We start from the raw sequence: 19,641 nt of genomic DNA, 5'->3' as shown, positions 1-19,641 counted from the left end.
CAGTGAGGCTATGAGGGCAGCCTGACTCCCTCTGCAGCTGCCACAGCATCAAGGTGGAAGCAAAGCTTGCTGGAGTACAGACGGAGCTCTGTCTGCACAGTTTCCTAAGGGGAAATGGATTGTTTGAGGAGCTGAACTTTGATGTCTATAAATGTAATCTCTATAGAACCAGACTCTATAGAACCAGAAAATTAAAAGGCCGAGTGGTGATGAAAGATATGTAACTGATGAAGATGAAGAGTAAGAAAAGCAGTGCTTTCATGGCCACCCATAGTGAAGAAGTACTTAGCAGGGCAGACCCCGATTAGAGCACAGCTGAACTTCCTCCCTGCCACAGTGCACCGCTTGTTGAATGGGGAAATGTGATGGTCCGTCCGTGGACCACCCTGGCTGGTGGGAGGTGTAACCACTGATAACAGCCAGAATCACCAGTACCAAATACAGACTGACATCAGTGGGTCATATCACCTTTTTAAAATTCTCTAGAAAACACACCCCTTTTTGCCTGCACCTGGACAGATGTGCACACTGGCCTACCCCCACCCCTCGGGCCACTGCAGAGCAGCATCTGGACCACTTCAAGGCTGTGTTCAAATTTGTTTCAGTGTATGTCCATGCTCTTTGCAGTGACTTTGACAAGCAGCTCTCATCCTGATGAATCAGTGCTTCTCAAACTGATTGGAATCACCTGGGGATCTTGTTAGACTGCAGGTCTGATTCAGCAGGTATAGGGTGGAATTCTGCATTTTTGGCAGGCTTTGCGGCGGGGATGGCATCACCAGTCTGCAGGCCACACTTTCAGGAACAGGGATCCAAAGTGTGCATTCTGCATCTGGCCACTTCAATACTGGTTGACTATTTTCCCCCCAGGTTACAGGAAATCGATTTCTAGAGTAGAATTATAGGTATTGACTTGCCTTACTCTTCCTACCTTATTTTTTGGGTCATAATTAATTCCCAAGGCATAATTATTGGTGGGTGGAACATTTTACAGGCTGCCTCTTTCTGTGCCTTTGCCTCTGTGTTCCTGCCCTCTGGGTTTTTGCTCTGTTTTAGAACAGCGCACAGCTTCCCTTGCTTCCCCAGGAGCATCGTGGTTCTGCTCTCCCGTTGCTATAGAGACCATTCTGGCTTCTCTTTTCTCTCTTCGCCCCTCTTCTCTGGCCTTCCCCTCCCACCAGATTTCTTAATTTGCTGTACCGTTCCACTGTTGTCATGGGGACCAAATGACCCTTTATTTAATTGGCACCTCCAATAAAATGGCAGCTCACAAATCCAAGTTAATGGGACCCAACATGAAACATTGATTAGGAACAGCAGAGCAAATGCATGGTCTCGTTATTTCAAATTGCTATTTCTCTAAGCTTCATCTTGCAACATATTTTCCCCAATCTAGAAAATCTTTCACTGAGGGACAGATCAGGCATCCCAAATCAATTCACAGAGGAGGAAAGAACCCACCAGAGCAATATGAATTTTTTAGGCAACATTGAGAAAATAGAGTCATTCTCTTGCTTTTCGGTATGTTGGGTAACATTTTCTGTATCACACAAGCATACCTAAATAATCTCAGTGGTTAATAGGCGTAAACATTTAAAGCAGGTGGCTTTGCCTGAAGGGTTGAGATTCCAACAACATGCTCCTGTCTTCATCGTTCATCTCTCTTCTTTCCCACAAATTCCTGGTCTCCTGGTGTGTGATTAGAGAGAAAAGGGTGAAGGGACTCCAGCCCCCTCTGGGCTCAGAGCCCTGTGCTTAGTACTGATAATGTCTCTTATCCAGCCCCGGAGAGGGTGCGCTTCCCTGAATCTCCAGTGCCTAACACATTTCTTGGCACATGACAAGTGATTCGTAAATATTTATTGATTAGGTGGATGGAAAGGAGGAAGCACTCAAAGCAGATAAAAATATCTGCATGAATGTCTGAGCTGCTCTCCACTGTACCTCCTAGCCCCGCAAAAGAAGCCCACTTTAAATTTTAGGAATAGGTTTAAACATAATGGTTGAGATTTGGTGTTAAAGGCAAAGGCATTTAGGAATAAACACATTAAAGGGGGTGCAATCATTCAAATTAGAACTGCGAGAGACATTAGTGAGCTTCACCATTTGTTGTGAAGATGAGGAAATTGAGGTGGGAGAAGGGCGAGCAAAGGGCTTCAGATCCCACTGCTTGGGGTAGCAGAAACAAAACTTGAGTTCAGGTTTTCTGACACCGCAAGAGTCCTCTTCACCAGGCTGTGCTGGTCCTATTGATAGGAGCAGAAGGCCAGAGCATCTCCCTTTGTCGATGGGGACGATGGGACCTGCTGCATATGGAAGGCCTGGATCCTTCACAGATGTTCATTTCCCCAGGGAGAATCACACTCATTCCATTGCTGTGCTTTGGAATTATTTCCTTAACCAGAGCAGTTCCCTAACCAGAGCAGTTCCCTGGAGATGTTCCAAAACCACCAGGAGATGCCACATGAATGTGAATGCCAAGTCGCATGGTACATCGAGGCCACAAGCTAAGTGGCCTCTGCAGGACTTGAGGAGGCTCAAGTCCTGCAGAAAGCAGAGGAATTCAGAGCACGGGGGGAGCAGATGCTGACGGCGGGGAAATTGAGTTCCATCAAAATTCACACATTAGGAGCACAAACTAGAACCAGAAGCCAGTGGGGAAGCCAGGGGGTGGGGGATTATGAGGACCAGAAACCCCCACGTAGGAAAATGAACTAAAAAGATGGCCCCAATTCAAGGCTGGAATTTGGGGACACAGATTTGTTCTGTGGCTGACCCTGTCGTCTTTGTGGAGCAAGCCTTATTCACAAAAGACACACCCTCTCTGGTTGTGTATATGGGGCATTATGGTGTAGAAATACTGTGCGTTTTGAATGCGGACAGACCTAGGATTGAATCTTGCTGTGTGTGAATGTGAGTGAGTCATTTAAAATCTCTGAGCCTCAGTTTCCTCTTCTATAATATAGAAATAATTATGGCCACATTAAATGAGACAGCTCCTGTCCTTTCCAGGTTAATGCCAGATAACAGTGAGTGTTCAATGACAGGTAGTTACAGTCATTTTGGTTCAATTAGTTTCATCATCAGGGTGGGTTTTGATGCAGCAGTGATCTTAGGGGTGTTCCTGCATGACATAGACATGCAGATGGCTGAACAGGGGTCAGCTGTATAGTGACTGGGCAAACAAAATTTCCCACAAGATGTCACCCTCACCCCACCCTTGCCAGCGCCTGCTCTTACTGAGCACACTGGCTGCAGGTGTGACTAGTAAACTGACATCTTTGGGTGTAATCATCCATGGAGAAATTAAGCCACCTGGATGCAGATGAGGTCATTCATTGTTCTGCAGTAGTAGTCCACAACAGTTGTTCGCAAAATCGAGCGTGCACTTGAATCATCTGGGAGATTTGTCATCCACAGATTCCTGGGTCCCACCCCTAGGTTTTCTGATTCAGTGGGGCTTGGGTAGAGCCCAGAATCTGCACTTCTAAAAAGTGGCCAGGGGCTGCTGCTGCTGCTGTGTGGGGTTTAAGAGCCATTGGTGTACACCTGCTGGCCAAGCATAGTAAAGCTGGATAACCAGAGGCAAAATAGCCCCTCCCTCTCCCTCAATCTAAAGCATATCCTGTAACTCAGATACAAAAGGGGTATAGGTCATTTCTGCCACTCCAAGAAGCACTCTTGCTACAGATTCTGTTTGCAGTGAAGTTGTCTAACACCAGTTTCACGCCTCTGCCAGGCAGGGTGCCTGAGCAGGGATCCATAGTTCCAGTCCTGACCCCACAGAGCCCTTGGACAAAGCAATCTGTGTCTATGTCTTCATCTTTAAAATGTGAAATGTAAGTCCTGACCTCGCACTGAAAAAGATTTGGTAGACTGGTCAAGGAGTGACAGCAGTAGTGGCTGTGGAATTTACAGAATTCTATTTATAGAATAAGAGGCAGACGATCACCCTTCATGCATGCTTTTCTTGGATTTGTCACTGTTCTTTACAGGTCCTCTTTCCACTTCACTCGTACAGGGCGCAAACTGGACCCACTCACTTGTGAACTGAGCAGGTGCTATCTCTGGGCGATACTGTGGGCTTGGATAGAACAGAGCTTGCCTTTTCCCTGAGTCCCTCCTCATTCCCTGGTAGCTGTTCTCTCCTGCAGGAAAAGTTACCCACCTCTCCTCCCACCCACCCCATAGTTCCCTTTGGAGTAGTGGGCCTGGGGCTGAACTTGAGCGGTTTCCCAGGCAGCTGGCCTTATAGATGGGAGTCCAGTTGGGCAGGTGCTTCCCACTGAGGGCTCTGACCCCCGCTGCCTCAGCTCTTATAGCAGGGCCAGGGGCTGCAGGGCCTGCAGCTACAACAGTGTGGTCTGTTTACCCCAGCATGCAAACATGATTCTCCTGCATACCATGACTTGAAAGGGGTGGGAAGGCACCTGCTATCAGCCATTCCTTCTCCTCCATGTGGCAATGAGGAGTTTGTTGAGGCACAGCAGGCACCCTGGGGAGACTGGAAGTGGACATTTGTTTCAGGGCTGAGTTCCTTTTGCCTGGCACCCTCCTCTAGGGTGAAGCTGACAAGTCAGTGGTCAGGCCTGCAGGAGCAAACCTTCCCACCACCCAGCTGAGGGCAAGTGTAGCCTTGTGATGGTTTTCTAAAGATGCTTCTGAGCACACCAGGGCTTCTGTCACTGCTGTGAGTCTGATCAGGGGACAGGAGCAGGAGCCTGAAGTCAGCTCAGACCACACGGAGGTGGAAGCTTTCTACATAGTCTCTGAAACTAGTTCCTTTTTATAGTCGAAGATCAGCTTTCCCTCTACGCTCCATTTTAATTTAGAGGGAGAGGTGTGTCATCAGGGATCATGAAACAACAGTCTGCAAGTCATATTTCTTCCCCTTCCTTCTCCATCAACACCCATCCTACAACCCTCCCCATTCTCCCAAGGAGGCACACACTGATTGGAGTCCTCGGTTGCTGTGGGAATGTTGACAGCTATAAAATCTCTAACTGGCAGAAAGAAGGGGAAAGAGGAGCATCAGAGACCAGAGAAAAGAGCCGTGATGAATCAGGCCAGTGGCTGTGAGTTAGATGTCCTTTGTTAGAAGAGGAGTCATTGCTAGAGTTTGCCTTTCAGAAGAAAAGTCCGTTTCCCACTCATGTTTCTCCTGGCTGGGGGAAATAGTGTGCCTCCTTCATCTTTGAAGCCAAAAAGGACATCTGATACTTCCTCATAGTTGCACAAGTACTTTGATCAGATCCCTTGAACCCAGCCCACTTCCCAAAAGGAAGGCATTGCCCACAGGAACCCCATCTGTGCATGGGCTAAGAGGGCTCCATCTGCAACATGTGGCATCTTAGCCCTGGGTAGGTGAAGCCGAGCAGTGACTGTACCAGCCCGGGCACCGGAGGCCTGCAGGCAAGCAGGCAGTGGGTCCTTCGGAAGACTCAGTGCAGCTTCCTGTGCCTTTGGTGCTGCCTGCTTTTGTTTATTCTGTCTGCCTCAGTGGTCATCATACCCACTGTACTTTATTCATGTTTAAGGGCTTAAAGAATCAGTCCCGAGTCAAGCTGAATATCGTGAGATGTCCTCCGGTGACCACCGTATTAATCAGAAGACCAGACCTTCGCTACCAGCTCGGTTTCAGCGTCCAGAATGGAATTGTAAGTAGAACACCTTCCACCCCTTTTCCACAATGTTGACAAATAAAAATGTAGCATGGCTGGTGGGGTGGAGCCAAGATGGCTAAATAGGAACAGCTCCAGTCTACAACTCCCAGCGTGAGCGACACAGAAGATGGGTAATTTCTGCATTTCCAACTGAGGTACCAGGTTCATCTCACTGGGGAGTGCCGGTCAGTGGGTGCAGGACAGTGGGTGCAGCGCACCATGCATGAGCTGAAGCAGGGCAAGGCATCGCCTCACCCGGGAAGCGCAAGGGGTCAGGGAATTCCCTTTCCTAGTCAAAGAAAGGGGTGACAGATGGCACCTGGAAAATCAGGTCACTCCCACCCTAATACTGTGCTTTTCCAATGGGCATAACAAATGGCACACCAGGAGATTATATCCCACACCTGGCTCCGAGGGTCCTATGCCCATGGAGCCTCGCTCATTGCTAGCACAGCAGTCTGAGATAAAACTGCAAGGCAGCAGCGAGGCTGGGGGAGGGGCACCCGCCATTGCCCAGGCTTGAGTAGGTAAACAAAGCAGCAGGGAAGCTCGAACTGGGTGGAGCCCACTACAGCTCAAGGAGGCCTGCCTGCCTCTGTAGGCTCCACCTCTGGGGGCAGGGCACAGACAAAAGGCAGCAGTAACCTCTGCAGACTTAAATGTCCCTGTCTGACAGCTTTGAAGAGAGTAGTGGTTCTCCCAGCACACAGCTTGAGATCTGAGAACAGGCAGACTGCCTCCTCAAGTGTGTCCCTGACCCCTGAGTAGCCTAACTGGGAGGCACCCCCCAGTAGGAGCAGACTGACACCTCACACAGCCGGGTACTCCTCTGAGACAAAACTTCCAGAGGAATGATCAGGCAGCAGCATTTGCGGTTCACCAATATCCGCTGTTCTGCAGCCACTGCTGCTGATACCCAGGCAAACAGGGTCTGGAGTGGACCTCCAGTAAACTCCAACAGACCTGCAGCTGAGGGTCCTGTTAGAAGGAAAACTAACAAACAGAAAGGACATCCAAACCAAAAACCCATCTGTACGTCAGCATCATCAAAGACCAAAGGTAGATAAAACCACAAAGATGGGGAAAAACCAGAGCAGAAAAACTGGAATAACTCTAAAAATCAGAGCACCTCTCCTCCTGCAAAGGAACGCAGCTCCTTACCAGCAACGGAACAAAGCTGGATGGAGAATGACTTTGACGAGTTGAGAGAAGAAGGCTTCAGAAGATCAAACTACTCCGAGCTAAAGGAGGAAGTTCAAACCAATGGCAAAGAAGTGAAAAACTTTGAAAAAAAAATTAGACGAATGGATAACTAGAATAACCCATGTAGAGAAGTCCTTAAAGGACCTGATGGAGCTGAAAACCACACTACGAGAATGTGACAAATGCACAAGCCTCAATGCACAAGCCTCAGTAACCGATGTGATCAACTGGAAGAAAGGGTATCAGCGATGGAAGATGAAATGAATGAAATGAAGCTTAAACAGAAGTTTAGAGAAAAAAGAATAAAAAGATAGATAGGAACAAAGCCTCCAAGAAATATGGGACTATATGAAGAGACCAAATCTATGTCTATGAAACTGACCGGGAGAATGGAACCAAGTTGGAAAACACTCTGCAGGGTATTATCCAGGAGAACTTCCCCAATCTAGCAAGGCAGGCCAACATTCAAATTCAGGAAATACAGAGAACACCACAAAGATACTCCTTGAGAAGAACAACTCCAAGACACATAATTGTCAGATTCACCAAAGTTGAAATGAAGGAAAAAACGTTAAGGGCAGCCAGAGAGAAAGGTCAGGTTACCCACAAAGGGAAGCCCGTCAGACTAACAGCTGATATCTTGGCAGAAACTCTACAAGCCAGAAGAGAGTGGGGGCCAATATTCAACAATCTTAAAGAATTTTCAACGAAGAATTTCATATCCAGCCAAACTAAGCTTCATAAGTGAAGGAGAAATAAAATACATTACAGACAAGCAAATGCTGAGAGATTTTGTCACCACCAGGCCTGCCCTAAAAGATCTCCTGAAGGAAGCACTAAACATGGAAAGGAACAACCTATACCAGCCACTGCAAAAACATGCCAAATTGTAAAGACCATTAAGGCTAGGAAGAAACTGCATCAACTAATGAGCAAAATAACCAGCTAACATCATAATGACAGGATCAAATTCACTCATATAACAATACTAACCTTAAATGTAAATGGGCTAAATGCTCCAATTAAAAGGCACAGACTGGCAAATTGGATAAAGAGTCAAGACCCATCCATGTGCTGTATTCAGGAAACCTATCTCATGTGCAGAGACACACATAGGCTCAAAATAAAGGGATGGAGGAAGATCTACCAAGCAAATGGAAAACAAAAAAAGGAAGGGGTTCCAATCCTAGTCTCTGATAAAACAGACTTTAAACCAACAAAGATCAAAAGAGACAAAGAAGGCCATTACATAATGGTAAAGGGATCAATTCAACAAGAAGAACTAACTCTCTTAAATATATATGCACCCAATACAGGAGCACCCAGATTCATAAAGCAAGTCCTTAGTGACCTGCAAAGAGACTTAGACTCCCACACAACAATAATGGGAGACTTTAACACCCCATTGTCAACATTAGACAGATCAATGAGACAGAAAGTTAACAAGGATATCCAGGAATTGAACTCAGCTCTGCACAAAGCGGACCTAGTAGACATCTACAGAACTCTCCACCCCAAATCAACAGAATATACATTTTTTTCAGCACCACACCACACCTATTCCAAAATTGACCACATAGTTGGAAGTAAAGCACTCCTCAGCAAATGTAAAAGAACAGAAATTATAACAAACTGTCTCTCAGACCACAGTGCAATCAAACTAGAACTCAGGATTAAGAAACTCACTCAAAACCACTCAACTACATGGAAACTGAACAACCTGCTCCTGAATGACTACTGGGTACATAACGAAATGAAGGCAGAAATAAAGATGTTCTTTGAAATCAGCGAGAACAAAGACACAACATACCAGAATCTCTGGGACACATTCAAAGCAGTGTGTAGAGGGAAATTTATAGCACTAAATGCCCACAAGAGAAAGCAGGAAAGATCTAAAATTGACACCCTAACATCACAATTGAAAGAACTAGAGAAGCAAGAGCAAACACATTCAAAAGCTAGCAGAAGGCAAGAAATAACTCACTCAGATCAGAGCAGAACTGAAGGAAATAGAGACACAAAAAAACCTTCAAAAAAATCAATGAATCCAGGAGCTGGTTTTTGAAAAGATCAACAAAATTGATAGACCACTAGCAAGACTAATAAAGAAGAAAAGAGAGAAGAATCAAATAGACGCAATAAAAAATGACAAAGGGGATATCACCAATGATCCCACAGAAATACAAACTACCATCAGAGAATACTATAAACACCTCTACACAAATAAACTAGAAAATCTAGAAGAAATGGATAAATTCGTGGACACATATACTCTCCCAACACTAAAAACACTAAACCAGGAAGAAGTTGAATCTCTGAATAGACCAATAACAGGCTCTGAAATTGAGCCAATAATTAATAGCTTACCAACCAAAAAAAGTCCAGGACCAGATGGATTCACAGCCGAATTCTACCAGAGGTACAAGGAGGAGCTGGTAGCATTCCTTCTGAAACTATTCCAATCAATAGAAAAAGAGGGAATCCTCCCTAACTCATTTTATGAGGCCAGCATCATCCTGATACCAAAGCCTGGCTGAGACACAACAAAAAAAGAGAATTTTAGACCAATATCCTTGATGAACATTGATGCAAAAATCCTCAATAAAATACTGGCAAACCAAATCCAGCAACACATCAAAAAGCTTATCCACCATGATCAAGTGGGCTTCATCCCTGGGATGCAAGGCTGGTTCAACATACGAAAATCAATAAACATAATCCAACATATAAACAGAGCCAAAGACAAAAACCACATGATTATCTCAATAGATGCAGAAAAGGCCTTTGACAAAATTCAACAACGCTTCATGCTAAAAAAACTCTCAATAAATTAGATATTGATGGGATGTATCTCAAAATAATAAGAGCTATCTATGACAAACCCACAGCCAATATCATACTGAATGGACAAAAACTGGAAGCATTCCCTTTGAAAACTGGCATAAGACAGGGATGCCCTCTCTCACCACTCCTATTCAACATAGTTTTGGAAGTTCTGGCCAGGGCAATCAGGCAGGAGAAGGAAATAAAGGGCATTCAATTAGGAAAACAGGAAGTCAAATTGTCCCAGTTTGCAGATGACATGATTGTATATCTAGAAAACCCCATTGTCTCAGCCCAAAAATCTCCTTAAGCTGATAAGCAACTTCAGCAAAGTCTCAGGATACAAAATCAATGTGCAAAAATCACAAGCATTCTTATACACCAATAACAGAGAGCCAAATCATGAGTGAACTCCTATTCACAATTGCTTCAAAGAGAATACAATACCTAGGAATCCAACTTACAAGGGATGTGAAGGACCTCTTCAAGGAGAACTACAAACCACTGCTCAATGAAATAAAAGAGGATACAAACAAATGGAAGAACATTCCATGCTCATGGGTAGGAAGAATCAATATCATGAAAATGGCCATACTGCCCAAGGTAATTTATAGATTCAATGCCATCCCCATCAAGCTACCAATGACTTTCTTCACAGAATTGGAAAAAACTACTTTAAAGTTCATATGGAACCAAAAAAGAGCCCGTATTGCCAAGTCAATCCTAAGCCAAAAGAACAAAGCTGGAGGCATCACACCACCTGACTTCAAACTATACTACAAGGCTATAGTAACCAAAACAGCATGGTACTGGTACCAAAACAGAGATATAGACCAATGGAACAGAACAGAGCCCTCAGAAATAATGCCACATATCTACAACTGTCTGATCTTTGACAAACCTGACAAAAACAAGCAATGGGGAAAGGATTCCCTATTTAATAAATGGTGCTGGGAAAACTGGCTAGCCATATGTAGAAAGCTGAAACTGGGTCCCTTCCTTACACCTTATAAAAAATTAATTCAAGATGGATTAAAGACTTACATGTTAGACCTAAAACCATAAAAACCCTAGGCAATACCATTCAGGACATAGGCATGGGCAAGGACTTCATGTCTAAAACACCAAAAGCAATGGCAACAAAAGCCATAATTGACAAATGGGATCTAATTAAACTCAAGAGCTTCTGCACAGCAAAAGAAACCACCATCAGAGTGAACAGGCAACCTACAGAAAGGGAGAAAATTTTTGCAACCTACTCATCTGACAAAGGGCTAATATTCAGAATCTACAATGAATTCAAACAAATTTACAAGAAAAAAACAACCCCATTAAAAAGTGGGTGAAGGATATGAACAGGCACTTCTCAAAAGATGACATTTATGCAGCCAAAAGACACATGAAAAAATGCTCATCATCACTGGCCATCAGAGAAATGCAAATCAAAACCACAATGAGATACCATCTCACACCAGTTAGAATGGCAATCATTAAAAAGTCAGGAAACAACAGGTGCTGGAGAGGATGTGGAGAAATAGGAACACTTTTACACTGTTGGTGGGACTGTAAACTAGTTCAACCATTGTGGAAGTCAGTGTGGCGATTCCTCAGGGATCTAGAACTAGAAATACCATTTGACCCAGCCATCCCATTACTGGGTATATACCCAAAGGACTATAAATCATGCTGCTGCAAAGACACATGCACACGTATGTTTATTGTGGCACTATTCACAATAGCAAAGACTTGGAACCAACCCAAATGTCCAACAGTGATAGACTGGATTAAGAAAATGTGGCACATATACACCATGGAATACTATGCAGCCATAAAAAAGGATGAGTTCATGTCCTTTGTAGGGACATGGATGAAGCTAGAAACCATCATTCTCAGCAAACTATGGCAAGGACAAAAAACCAACACTGCATGTTCTCACTCATAGGTGGGAATTGAACAATGAGAACACATGGACACAGGAAGGGGAACATCACACACTGGGGACTGTTGTGGGGTTAGGGGAGCGGGGAGGGATAGCATTAGGAGATATACCTAATGCTAAATGACGAGTTAATGGGTGCAGCACACCAACATGGCACATGTATACATATGTAACAAACCTGCACAATGTGCACATGTACCCTAAAACTTAAAGTATAATAATAATAATAAAAACATTAAAATGGACATTTTAGTAATAATAAACATCTGTTGGAATGCTTTAAAAAAATGTAGCATGGCCTTTTTTTTTTTTTTTTTTAATTGAGATGCAGTCTCGCTCTGTCATCCAAGATGGAGTACAGTGGCACGATCTCGGCTCACTGCAACCTCCACCTCCTGGGTTCAAGGGATTCTCCTGCCTCAGCCTCCTGAGTAGCTGGGACTACAGGCACGCACCACCACGCCCGGCTAATTTTTGTATTTTTAGTAGAGGCGGGGTTTCACCATACTGGCCAGGCTGGTCTTGAACTCCTGACCTTGTGATCCACCTGCCTCTGCCTCCCAAAGTGCTGGTATTACAGGGCCTTTGACTTTTTTTTTTAAAGCCAGTTTGTTCCCTGAAGGAATCCATCAAGAAAGAGTATGAGTGGATGAAGGAGGCTCAGCTCCCTCTCTGGACAGAGTCCCTTCAGCAGAGATTCCCACCCAGAACCCAGTGTTTCTGTGACATGCAGGACTGCCCTCCCGGCTGCCAGCTTGAGAGTTTGGGATGCACCCTCCAAGAGCCTCCTTGCCTCTGGACTGTCCACCCTGGCTGCACAGAGTCCCGCAGAGCAGCTGACTCCCAAGCCTGGGGCTGTACAGTGCAGGGGCCGGCTCAGTTCCCACAGTCACAACTGGGACTCAAACAGTTTGGTATTTGAGTGATCCTTCAAACCTTGGCCTTCCGGCAAAGCCAGGCAGATCACTTGAGGCCAGGAGTTTGAGACCAGCTTAGCCAACATGGCAAAGCCCAGTCTCTGCTAAAAATACAAAAATTAGCCAGGTGTGGTGGCGGGCACCTGTAATCCCAGCTACTCAGGAGGGTGAGGCAGGAGGATCACCTGAACCCGGGAGGCAAAGGTTGCAGTGAGCAGAGATTATGCCACTGCACTCCAGCCTAGGTGACAGAGCAAGACTCTGTCTTAAAAAAAAAAAAAAAAAAGGCCTAGGTAATTAAAATATCATTCCAAATACATTTTAAGGTTTAGAAATACCCTTGAACTTCCCATTTGGAGTTGAAATATCCAGCCCCACTTCCTGCATTCTTTGTACCTGAGTAGCCTAGTTTGCCTATTAGGAGAGGATCTAGGGTGACTCTTTACAGTTTAGCTCTGAGATCATCTTTTCATTGGTTTGTACTTGTACTTGTTTGCTTTGTTCATAGTTAAACTGTATTAAAAGTTCAGATATGAACAAGGAGTTGTTAACACATGTGGGTCCACTGGGAAAACACCTAAGGAATGTTTTGACCCCAGACTAGCTGAGAGAGCAGCTGGGCCACACACTCACAGAATCACACAGCATGTTGCTGCAAGATGTCACTTGCAATCTTGTCTGCATCCACTTTTAAATAAAGGTGCATGGTCTGGAATGAAAAGCCAACTTAGTAAATTCAGACCTACTCTTTTGGGAAAAGTTATTTTGTAGTGTGTGTGAGGTGAGGGTGGAGGGCCCATCAGCCCCGCCTGCAACCTCGGGTCACTGTGGTACCTGGCTGTGCCATCACAAAATCCAGCCTCACTGTCTTTTCTGTGGGAAGGGAGTTTGAACAGGGGCCGCTGAATTGGGAAGCTCTGAAGGAGTCTCTCCCCTCCAGCCAGCCACACTTTGGAACACAGAGTGGAGTTGCAGCCCCATGGTGGCTCAGGCAATTGTGACCCTAAAAACAGTCTGCTGGCATTAAACACTTCAGTGCTTGAGTCCCAGTCATGACTACGGGAACTAACACTAACCTGTGTCACACAGGCTGACAGTTTGAAAACACTGGCGACTCTGCGACAGACCCAAATGGCCCTTTTTACCCAGCCCCAGCTGGGATGAGAAGTAGAATTCAGTGTGCCATAAAAACCAGTGATGTGCTACAGTCTCTGTGCAAGCCGCATGAACAAGGTGGCCATGTGGGCCGACGGCACCTATTTTTTTGTGAAAAGACACTAAGAGAGTTAAATGCCCAAAGCCTAACCATGTCAGTTTCTCCAAGAGCAGAGTGTGGGGGCAGGGGGCTTTCAGGAAAGACGGCCTTCCAGCCCCACCGCACTGTCTGCAGTGAGGGTAACTCCGCCTTTGACTCTGGCAGATCTGCAGCCTCATGCGAGGGGGAATAGCTGAGAGAGGAGGCGTCCGTGTGGGGCACCGGATCATTGAAATCAATGGACAGAGCGTCGTGGCCACCCCCCACGAGAAGATCGTCCACATTCTCTCCAATGCTGTTGGGGAGGTAGGAGAGGTCCGGGGCTGAGGGTGGTGCTGAGGGCCGCGTCTGGTGCCCCTGCCTCATATGCTCACCGTGGCCCTGAGCAGACCTTCCAGGAAAGCTCCCTGAGTTTCCAATCCTGAACACTCCCCAACAAGCAGACCTGTCTCTGACCAAATGCCAAACCCATTAGCAAGCAGTTATCTGGGAGCTCCTCCATGAAATGGAATCAGATCACCCTCAGCCTTCTCTTTCATCTGATGTGCTCACCTTCTCTTTTTAACACTCAGCTTTCTGTTGCTTTTCTGTATGGCCGCCTAAGTTGCCTCCATTTTCCCCAGTTAATCTCCCCAAATGTTTTTAAAAGATTTAAGTCTTAGACTCAAGTCAAATCAACAAAGTGGCCTTCCAGAGGTGTGACCCCAGTGCAGTGTGGCATGACATGTCATCACTGCTGTCAGTCATCACAGCTGTCAATCAGTCATCATTGTTGCCATTCATCACTCCTATCAGTCATCACTACTGTCAGTCAGTCATCACTGCTGTCATTCATCACTGATGTCAGTCATCACTGCTGTCAGTCATCACTGCTGTCATTCATTTATCACTGCTGTCAGTCAACACTGCTGTCAGTTACCACTGCTGTCAGTCATCACTGCTGTCATTGATTTATCACTGCTGTCAGTCAACACTGCTGTCATTCATTGCTGTCAGTCATCACTGCTGTCATTCATCACTGCTATCAATCATCACTGCTGTTCTAGGGCTGATTTGTCATCCTTGCCTCATCTGCCAAGAGAGATGAGGGAGGCAGGTACCCTGAGAAGCCTGGAGCCCTTCCTCCATTTTCAGAGTTCTTGCTTTTAAAAGGGTAGGGTCTGGTGAGAGCGAGAGCATTTGACTGAGAAATAAGCCTTGCTTGGTTTTTGTTGTTCATTTCTGTCACCCCTAAGCTTTTGAGAAAGTCAGTGGATTCCACTGTTCCTGGAGGCCACCCTGGGTCAGGTCCCTGGTGGTGGCTGGGCAGTAGGGGGGTATCTTCAAAGCCCTCTGTGGGAGAGGCACTGCCTCTCTGGCCAGCCGTGGGCAGTGCCCACGCAGCCAGCCCCCAGCCTCAGCCCCCACTAAAGTGTGTTCTTTACCCTCAGATTCATATGAAGACAATGCCAGCCGCGATGTACAGGCTGCTGACGGCCCAGGAGCAGCCCGTTTACATCTGACCGCGGCCACACGCGGTGGCATGCATGGAGGACTCTCCTCTTCGTGGTTGTGTTTCTCGTGCTGCATCCCTGTGTCCACTGAGACTTTCCCCTCTCGCGCCCAGCATTTGGTTTTACACAGGAAGAGAAGAATCCACAAGGACCTCTTTACTCTCTCCGATTTGCTTTTTTTTTTTTTTTTTTTTTTTTTTTTTAATACCAGGGACGTTTTGTATGCACTCCCTTGAGGATGGAGAGCAGGCAGCACCCACCTGGTACTGACCCAGGACCATCCTGGAAGGCTTTCTGGGTGTGTCCAGGGGGTGGGCTGTCACTGCCTGAGGGAGAATCCTCCCTTCCCAGGAGGTGCAGACTTCTTAAAAGGAGCTCACGGGGCAGCAAAGCAGCTGATTCAGCAGTGCCTAAAACCCAGTTGCTGATATCTGCTCTCTGAGTTTATCTGTGGGAATGTGGTAGTACCCAGGGCCAGCCCACGTCATTAAGGTTATGCACTGCCTGCCATGTAGTTGGGGCACCATACATTATTTCCTCCCAGAATCTCTGAGCCAACCTTAAACCTCTTCTATTGCTAGTTCTACTTTCAACGTATGTGTGTTTTCTAATACGAGCCTTCTCACCCCAGGATAAAAGGGGAAATAACTGCCTTGGGCAAGGACATCATAGTGTCACAGAGAGCTTGGCAATTCATGGGGCATCTGAAGCTTTACCAGGTTGTCCTCAAGTTATCAACCATTAGATAAACACAGGCAGGTACTGTCTGCTTCTCTCTCTCTCACACACACACACACAGTCCTATTTGCATATCACCCTTCCCTGCTCCCACCACCAGTGAGACAAGCTGAAGATTAGGCACACAGATCCCCTGGAAACCCACCTCTCTGGAAGGCCCCTTCCCTGGCAGGTGGCCAGGCAGGCGGGGGCTGCTCAGCCTCATCCTGAGAGACCTGCCCTCTCTGCGCTGAGGCCCAGCCCCTCCAGCACCACTTTGGCTTAAAGCATCCTTCTCCTGGACTCCCCTCCCTGCTGAACACACATCCCAGGAGTCTGGGAAGGAGGGACTGTTCCCCAGAAGGCAAGCTGCAGGTGCAATTGCGTCTTGTTTCCTGGCCCAAGGCAAGACCAACTTTCTTCTCTGCTCAGGGCCACTAGGCAGATGTGATATTGGAAAGGCCAGAATAGTACATAAACCACAAAATTAAGGAGACAGTAGCAACCTCAAGTTATGCCTCAGAATCCCCAGATGTGGTCCATAAACACCCTCTTGCTGCCTTGTGGGCCTGAGAGCATTTTTGGCTGGTGTGGAATTGTTCCGTGTTTTCATCAGGTGCCTCATATTTATGCTTCCGTCTCAGTTCAGTGTAGATGTTTTAGTAATATTATAATTCTGAGCCAGTTTTCACTTGGTCCAAAGAGCATTTTGTTTTCATGTGAGGTGTGACTTGGCTTTGCTTTTGTTTTGTTTCATTCATGACCTCAGTAGAGACAGGGGAAGAGAAACTATTATATTTTGTAATTAATATAGTCCCTGTTCTCTGCATCTGAGATATTTATGTTGTATCTATGGAAATAGGAACTCAGTGAGCAAATGGTGGGTAGCATGTATTTATAGAGAGAATGGAGGGATTCTAAGGAGGGAGCAAAGTGACTATAACAAGATTAGGGACAAGAGACTTCAACCAGAGAGTTCTGTGATCAATTCCCCGAGATCTCTGCATCTTCTGAGTTTTCTGCTTAGAATCAGGGAAGCTCAATGCTTGACAGGAACGAGCAGTGGAACTCTCAGTTTCACTGTGTTACAAAGGAGCCCTGAGGAAGGGAGGCCGCCGGCTGTCCAGGTGCCCTGGGGGGAAAGGGACTTCTGCTGCTGCAGAGAGTGGCACCCGGTGGGGCCAGGGGCTCTGGGATGGGCCATAAAGCTCCCCAGGACTTCTTTGAAGGATGCTTTACAGAATGTTTCTGGGAGACCAGCCTCAAGGTCAACCCATCACAAACGTGAGGACCAGGAAGGAACCATGGCCAGGGTTCTCCATTTGCTGTAGAGTATCTGGTGATACAATGAGACACTAAAGAGTCATCAGCCAGTTCATCTTTCCTCTGCCAATAAGAGTGGATAGAACAGGAATGAAGTGTTACTGGTGGTATTTCAGGCATCAGGAGCCTCGGAAAATCATCGTAGGGGCTCATGCCTGTCTGTCCCTAGGCACCTGGGCAGTGCCACAGAGGCCCGCCCATGACTGGCCAGGGGACAGAACTCCAGTAGTGCATCCCTGTACAACCTGCACATAACGGTTATGTATGTTCACCTCAAGGAGAGAATATACTTTCTATTCCTATTGCACAAAAACCTTGTAAACTTTGAGAGGTGCTGAAAAAGCCAATTCTGCAAGCTCTCCTAGAGGACTGACATTGTAACATTAGAGTGAGAAGATTTCTCTGCCACATTCTTTTGTGTTAATCCAGGTGTGTCTTCACACCCAGTGAGTGGAAGTTGCTGGAGCTCGGTACAGGTCCACCCAGCTGAAGTGGGTTCTTTTTCCCACTACCACTGGGGCAAGGGAGTGAGCCTAGGTATGGTCACCTCAGCAGCCACAGTCTTAAAAGCAAGTCGCTAGATTTTTTGAAAGTCCCAAGAGAAGTGGTGGTCTTCCCTTCTGTCATCCCAGTATATATAGTTATACATGTAAATATCTGAATACCCCTTGTAACGGGAAGGCTATGTACAGGGCAGCCTTCCCAAAAGCTGTGAGGGCACAGAGCTGCTGTGGCTGCTCCACCAGGGCATGCTGGTGGCTCAGCTTTGAGGTTGGACTCCCACATTCACCTCCCCCTCCGGGTCCAGGCAGAGGCACCAGAACCCATCTGCCTTTTCTCCAGTGTGAGCATTTCAGGGAGCCACCATCAGCCTTGGGTTCATGAGAGGAAGAAACCCCCAAAGACCAATGCCTGGAGCCCACTTCTCCAGCGACACCTTCCCTCGCCAGAGCGGGCTCCTAGGAGTGCATCGCAGGGGTGCCGGGTCCCTGCGCACGGGTTTGCTTTCTGAACATTGCCCATCAACACTGCCTTCAGGGAGTCCCAGAGTAACCTACTACCTCCCCCATCACTCCTCTGCCCCCCTCACCCTGTGGGCACCAACACCTCCCACACACGGATGAAAACCATCTACAGAGCCCTTCCCGGGTCCCTCGACCCAGTGGTGTAGCCGTTACAAATGTTTACAACCAGGGGCCGCCCCTCCTTAGATGTGTTTACTCACATTCACAGGCCACCCATTGGTTTGAGTTTCATGTGTCTCCTTCCCTGGCCTGGGTCGACTTGAGCACACAACTCGATCTTTCTTCCCCTCCATCAAGGCAGTGTGTGAGGAATGTGTGGGAATGACATTTCTTGTACATACTTAGCACAGCACCTAGAGTATGAACTTGTACTATTGTTCTGTAAAGAGAGTGAAATAGAGCTTATTGTAAAGCGTCGGGAGAAGTATAGTATTGTATTTGTAACAATATCGTTCTTTGTATACACAAAACTCAATGATCTATATATAAATATAAATAAATATATAAATAAAATATATCTACACGTGAGCCTGGAATGTGGACACCGCACACCCACTGAATGTACTTCCTTGACAGTCTGGTCACTGGTCCCTCCCTCCCTCCTCCGTCCCGTGGCCACAGTCATCCGGTTTGGGGTTGTGATGTATTTACTGTGCTATCTTCCTTTATTTAACTGAACGCTAATGTCTGTATAAGAGTTGCTGCAACAATAAACAAGAACTTCACCTCTTGGCCTGGCCAAGTGTCTTCTTGTTGCAGGGAAGGCTTGGGATCATGTGATGAGTTTGTCTTTTCCCTAACAGACTAGCTCCTGCCCACCCTATAGGCGCCCAGAGCCCAGGAGTTCTCTAAATGAGCTTTTTTTCTGTGGAACTGACTTGGTTTTAGACAAGAAAGGCTCTGTTCTCCTGTCCCAGTTGATCCTCCAGTCCTGTGGGTCTCCTTTGAGCACACTGAACTGGAGAAAGAGAAATTCTCTGGATTTCATACTTGACGTCCTCCATGAGGGTAGGAAAACAGGAATTAATTCTCCCCCACCTCAGTCATCTCCCATAAGGGAGGTACCTTTTTGTAAGGGACTAAGATCTAAGTGGACAGTGGAAAACAGTGCCCTGAGAGGCCCATCCAAAGGTTCTGTGAGAAGGTTCTGGAAGGTTTCCTCCTGGTGCTCTTTGGAAATTCACTTTTCGAAGGTTGCCAGGCATGCCCTCCCTGCTGCCGGGGGCATGCTGGGGGCCCTGGACTCCCCAACACAGAGTGTCTAGCCCTGTTCAAAGCAGACT

The 19,641-nt window shown here is 46.6% G+C and overlaps 1 protein-coding gene across 4 annotated transcripts in view; it reads left to right on the top strand.

The window, feature by feature from the left end:
* The window catches only part of APBA1 (amyloid beta precursor protein binding family A member 1), a 241,529-nt gene extending 222,439 nt beyond the window's left edge, over positions 1 to 19,090 (top strand). For all 4 annotated transcript variants that reach the window (XM_034967608.2, XM_003824746.6, XM_055091880.1 and 1 more), the window contains 3 exons: positions 5,538 to 5,657; positions 13,966 to 14,106; positions 15,231 to 19,090. In XM_034967608.2, coding sequence (XP_034823499.1) covers positions 5,538 to 5,657; positions 13,966 to 14,106; positions 15,231 to 15,302 — 333 coding nt within the window. In that variant the 3' untranslated portion in view covers positions 15,303 to 19,090. The remainder of the gene's footprint in view (positions 1 to 5,537; positions 5,658 to 13,965; positions 14,107 to 15,230) is intronic.
* Positions 19,091 to 19,641: the final 551 nt, after the last annotated feature.

The sequence above is a fragment of the Pan paniscus genome, chromosome 11 (genome assembly GCF_029289425.2).
Source record: "Pan paniscus chromosome 11, NHGRI_mPanPan1-v2.0_pri, whole genome shotgun sequence".
NCBI classification, from domain to species: Eukaryota; Metazoa; Chordata; class Mammalia; order Primates; family Hominidae; genus Pan; species Pan paniscus.
The sequence above is the reverse complement of the archived record's forward strand: the minus strand, read 5'-3'. Positions and strand labels throughout refer to the sequence as shown.